Source organism: Spermophilus citellus, assembly GCF_964194105.1.
Source record: "Spermophilus citellus genome assembly, chromosome: X".
NCBI classification, from domain to species: Eukaryota; Metazoa; Chordata; class Mammalia; order Rodentia; family Sciuridae; genus Spermophilus; species Spermophilus citellus.
The window spans coordinates 7,985,232-7,991,231 of NC_138190.1; the positions used below are offsets into that span (position 1 = coordinate 7,985,232).

The window sequence follows — 6,000 nt, forward strand, 5'->3', positions numbered from 1 at the left end:
TGCCTAATGACTGTTATGTTAAAAACTGGAATAGGAAATTGAAGTGTTATGTTATATCCATGGCATTGTTTTGAAATATGTTTCATCATTTAAGTCTAATCTTCATGGGCAAATCCAAAAATGTGCCGTGCTCACCAACTATCTAGGCCTATGCCCTTCTCCTTCTCTTGCCAGCTCAGCTTTTCCTGAGCCAGTGACTTTGAAGCATTTGCCTTGAATGTACAGAGGGACTGGACTCATAGTTTACAAATCTTCTTAGGCCTTAAGTGAACAAAACTCATTCTCATAAGCCTACATATTACATGGATGTATTAACCAGTACTTTTGTCCCTGCTGTCTGCTCCACAAATGGAGCAAATGGTAGTTCCTATATAACCTGTTTTAAATTGTGCCTATGATTTAAAAAATGTACCCCCCCCCACATACTAATAAATTGAACATCAGTTTCTTATCCAGTAGTTTATCCAGTGGTCAGGGTGCCCTGACCTTCATTACCAGCTGTCACAAAGGCAGAGGTTTGTTTCTCATCAGCATATTTCTCCCTGTGGATTGCTTATTGTGTACCTCAGAGTATGCTGGCTTAACCTAAGTCATTTCATTTTCTTTTTCTTTTTTTTTTTTTTTAAAGAGAGAGGGAGAGAGAGAGAGAGAGAGAGAGAGAGAGAGAGAGAGAGAGAGAGATTTTATTTACTTTTTAGTTTTTTTGGTGGATACAACATCTTTGTTGGTATGTGGTGCTGAGGATCGAACCCGGGCCGCACGCATGCCAGGCGAGCGCGCTACCGCTTGAGCCACATCTCCAGCCCCTCATTTCATTTTCTTGACTGTAGTTTCTTGCCATGTTACTAAAATACAATTTCAAAGAAAAGATTGTCTTTTTTTTCTTTTTTGTGTGCTGGGGATGGAACCCAGGGCGTCACACCTCCTAGGCAAGTGCTCTATCATTGAGCTACACCCACTGAAGAACAAATTCCTACATGGACTGTATTATCATGTTCCTTTGCATCTTTGCACAGGGTCACATCAATTGCAGACAGGTTGAATGTGGAATTTGCTTTGATTCACAAAGAGAGGAAGAAAGCAAATGAAGTGGACCGGATGGTTCTGGTGGGGGATGTGAAGGACCGCGTGGCCATCCTCGTGGATGACATGGCTGACACGTGTGGTACCATCTGCCATGCTGCTGATAAGTACGTGGGAGCAGTTTGGAAAGCATGAAGACATCTCCTTAAAAAAAATCAGTTTTTAGAAATTGAGCCTGTTTTTCCTAACTATTGATGATACTTTGTGGTGGAATTTTAGACCAAAGGACATTCTAGGCCCATTTGGTTTTATAGTTGTTGTTCGGTTTGTTTATTTGTTTGGCACTGGGGATTGAACACAGTGGCACTCTGTGCTGAGCTACAATCCCAGCCCTCTTTATTTTGTATTTTGTGATAGAGTCTCACTAAGTCACTAAGGCTGCTTACAGTCCTCCTGCCTCAGCCTCTAGAGTTGCTGAGAGTACAGGCATACACTACTATGACTGGCAAGGTCCATTTATTTTTATCCTTTTTATGGTACAAAAGAAACCATGGACCTTTTCATTTTCCAGGTTGAGCTTTAGGTGTATTTTAAAAAGGGTCAGAGAAGGTACTTCCCTGGAAACTGAGCACAGAAGAAAAGAGTTTTGTGGCTTCTTCAGTGCCTTGCTTCCTTCACTTTGCCTTTGCTCCAACTCCCATGACAGCATGGGTCTCCAGAGGCTGCAAACTTGCACAGTCCAGTGCAGAGACCTTGCCAGCCACTCACGGCTGTCAAGCACTTGTAGTGTGGCCACTCTGACTTGAGATGCACTGAGATAGCTCACTAAGCGTTTTGCTAACACATACCTTTAAAGATCCTAGTTTGGGCTAGTAAATGTGAGTGAAGTTTGTCACATCTTTTCCTTTATGTGACAAACATTTTGCTTTTAACACTGATACTAAGGCAGAATATCTCAAAACTATTTGTATATACTTAACTTTTATCTTCCATTTTACAGACTGCTCTCAGCTGGGGCCACTAAAGTTTATGCTATCCTTACTCATGGGATCTTCTCTGGGCCAGCTATATCCAGAATCAATAATGCTTCCTTTGAGGCTGTTGTTGTCACAAACACAATTCCGCAAGAGGACAAGATGAAACACTGCTCCAAGATTCAGGTACTATCCCACAGGCAGAACCAAGCAGTGAGGCACCTGCTTTAGATTCCTAAAAATTACACCCAATCTTCTCTGTGTGACTGCTTGCTAGTGCAGGTACTCACTGAGATTGCAGCTTCTTAGCACAGCAGGGTTTCAGTCACCTTAGATCTCTGAGAAAGGCCAGGGTCAGCAGAGATCAATTCCACTATTTAGAAATAGCAAATAAATAAAATTACAATAGAAAAACAGGCTGTGCTGAAGTTATGTACCAAATAGTTCCACCCCTAGGTATATCCCCCAAATTTGGGAACATGTTCAAATAAAAACTCGCATATGAATAATCATAGGAGCACTATTCACAATAGCCAAAAGGTGGAAACACCCAAATGTCCGTCAGTAGATACAGAGAAAGCCAAAGTGTGGCCTAGTGCTATAACGGAATATTATTTAGATCTAGAAGGAAGGAAATTCTGACATATCTTATGTCATGGATGAATCTTGAAAACATGTCAACTGAAATAAACCTGTTACCAAAGCAGGAATATTGTATGTTTCTGCTTATATGAAGTACCTACAATAGGAATATGGTTAGAGACAGAAAGTGGAATGGTGGTTGCCAGAAAGTGGAGGAGGGCAGCTGGGGAGTTAGCATTTAATGAGTACACAGGGGTGTTTTTCTGTTATTTGTTTGTTTATTTCTTTGTTTTGGTTTGTTTGGTTGGCTTTTGGTACCAGGGATTGAACACAGGGTGCTTAGCCACTGAGCTACATCCATGCCCTTTATATATAATATATATATATATATATTTTTTTTTTTTTGAGGCAAGATCTCACTAAGTTGCTGAGGGCCTCATTATGTTGCTGAGGCTGACTTTGAACTTGAAATCTTCCTGCCTCTGTTTCCCAAGCCACTAGAATTACAGTTGTGGGCCACTACACCCAGCCCACAGTTTTTATTTGGGATGATGAAAAGGTTTTAAAAATAGATAATAGGGATGTTTTTTCACATCATTGGGAATATAACTCTGTTATATACTTAAAGGTTTAAGTGGCAACTTTAGTTATATAAATATTTTAGTATAATCAAAAAGCAAGGGAGGCAGTGGAAAGCAGCAGACTATACTAAGGATCTTTGGCACTTTGATCTTTTGTATCCCTCCTAACTACTTAGTGGCACACAGGCCACTGAAAGCTCTTGGCTGTCACTGACACCAAGTAGCCTGGAATCAGTCTAAAGGTTTTGAGTCATCATTTTGCCTCTGTGTTTCTGTGAAACTTGGCAAGTCCTTTAATTCCTCAGAGCCTGGGTTCCCTTCAGTAGAATGTGTAGGTGGGTCAGATTGATCTACCTCATGATTTTTAACCCATTAGAGAGAAAAAGAGTTCATTTGAAACAAGGAGGTAAGTTTGAAAATGGTCAAAATACTGGTTGCTTTTATATGTATATATATGTATTTGCAGGGACGGGGGATTGAACTCAGGGGCACTCAACCACTGAACCACATCCCCAGCCCTATTTTGTATTTTATTTAGAGACAAGGTCTCACTGAGTTGCTTAGCACCTTGCTGTTGCTGAGCCTGGCTTTGAACTCACAACCCTCCTATCTCAGCCTCCAGAGCTTCTGGGATTACGGGCATTTGCCCCCCGCGCTCAGCTGGTTACTTATATTTTAATGTGTCATTAGTGGAATAATTTAGGAGTTGGCAAACTGTGGCCATAGGCCAAATCATTGTTTTTATAATGAAGTTTTATTGATCACAGCCACACCCATTCATTCGTACATTACCTATGGCTGCTTTCATACTACAATGGTGGTAGCCTATCTGGACTGTACATCCAAAAATGTTAACTCTGGTCCATTACATAAAATGTAATTTGCTGACCCCAGGATTAGATGATCACATTTAATTGTGCTCTGAAATGGCACACAGAGAGAAAGAAAAAGCTTCTACCACCTTTTCTGAAACAGAGAAAAAAGACTCCCATTGATGATTGTGTAAAATGAATTTTAAAACAACTCCATATCATGTACAACCACAAGAATGAGATCTTAATTAGAATAAGTTATACTCCATGTATACATGTCAATATACTCTCTACTATCATGTGTATTTTTTTTTTTTTTTGGTGGTGCTGGGGATTGAACCTAGGGCCTTGTGCATGCAAGGCAAGCACACTACCAACTGAGCTATATCCCCAGTCCTTACTATCATGTATATCTAAAAACAACAAATATTTTTAAAAAGAATGTAAAAAAAACAACAACAACAAATTCCTAAGATAAGGATGTCTCTGATAAGGATGTCTCTGATTAATAGCCGTCCTGGAGATCCTTTAGATGTCTGCACTGAAAATCTTCCTTCCAGGTTTGGTTCAGCAGGTTGTAATGTGAAAATAGATCCCAAAGCTATCTGCCTTCCCAAAAGAAATGGGTGTGGGAGCGTTTAACAGTAACACATGATGTATACTGAAGAAATCATTTCTAGACTTCTTGGATTTTAATTTTTTAAATAATTATAACTCCTCCCCTTCTGTTTTCTCTTTGGCGTTCAGGTGATTGACATTTCAATGATCCTGGCTGAGGCGATCCGAAGGACACACAATGGGGAATCCGTGTCTTATTTGTTCAGCCATGTGCCACTGTAAATGCAAAGTGAGAAGTGTCGAGCAGGCCTCCTGAGACTTTTCACTTGATTTATTTGCTTTTTTAGTGTTAGGACTAAGCAATGGTAGGCTAATCACTGGCAAAAGCATCAGATTTTTGTATACTCTGAAGCCCAAGACTATTTCTTTCTGGTTTATTGGGGGAAAGGTGGTGGTTATTTGGTATTTAAGTGAACCATCTTAAATGAATAATGTTTTTATCATCTTGACTTCTTCTGATAGGTGATGTTTTCTTTTGTTCTTTTAGTATTTTGAGGCGACAACTTTCAAGTATAAAATTCCATTGTGGAAATTCATCTTTTATGTATTTTGAGGTTGCCAAAGGTGACTTCACATTAAAGTCTTCTGTGTAAATATATAACGATAATGCCTATGGACATTCGGGTAAAACCCTGTATAGCCCTTTACTTTGGAGTGAATCTTAGAAAATTTTTAATACCAAGAATTTTGAATTTTTTTTCCTTCTTTAAAAATGGTATCTGGATTTTAAATAGACCACCTTAACTGTTCCCCTTTTGGACCAAATTTTATTTAGCTAAATATGGCCACTGACACATTGATTTTTGGTAGACCTTAGACATTTCAAAGGCAATATAGTTCTGTATCATTTTTTATTACCACTTTTAAGTGATATTATAACTATCACTTGAAATACCATGTCCCAAAACTTCAAAATTATGTTCTACAATTGTTCTAATTTATAAACCATTTTGAGTTGTGGTTGCTGAGCTCAGGGTCATGTTTATACTCTCCTCTGTCCACCATATTTTTATTCATAGCTTTCACTTTGTATTTTTTCCAGTAATTTTGCTTGAGGATTTCTACTAAAATCAATGACTCTCTTAAATTCCCTCAAATTTACTAAGCTGATCATTATTGTCTTTTGACACACATAAATGTGAATTTTTTATGAGTGCCACCAAATGTTTATTTAAACATGAGCTTTGAGTAAATGTTCTTTTGCCCATGGAAGTAGTAGGTCTCTGGCAAACAAGTGTCTTAACTAAAGCTGGTACACCAAAAAAAAAAAAAATGTGTGCAGGAGAGGCCTATGGAAAGTAAAAATCAGTTGCTTCACTAGGATAATGTTCAAAAAGTGGCTCAAAAATTATTGTGAAGATTGTGAAGGGAAAATTCACTGAGGAATGCCTTCTCTATAAATGGCCCTTG

At 38.8% G+C, this 6,000-nt stretch overlaps 1 protein-coding gene across 1 annotated transcript in view; it reads left to right on the forward strand.

Moving 5' to 3' along the window:
- Positions 1–5,587, forward strand: part of PRPS2 (phosphoribosyl pyrophosphate synthetase 2) — a 29,009-nt gene extending 23,422 nt beyond the window's left edge. Inside the window, exons 5-7 of the mRNA XM_081278124.1 lie at positions 1,017–1,190; positions 2,024–2,183; positions 4,720–5,587. Coding sequence (XP_081134250.1) covers positions 1,017–1,190; positions 2,024–2,183; positions 4,720–4,812 — 427 coding nt within the window. The 3' untranslated portion in view covers positions 4,813–5,587. The remainder of the gene's footprint in view (positions 1–1,016; positions 1,191–2,023; positions 2,184–4,719) is intronic.
- Positions 5,588–6,000: the final 413 nt, after the last annotated feature.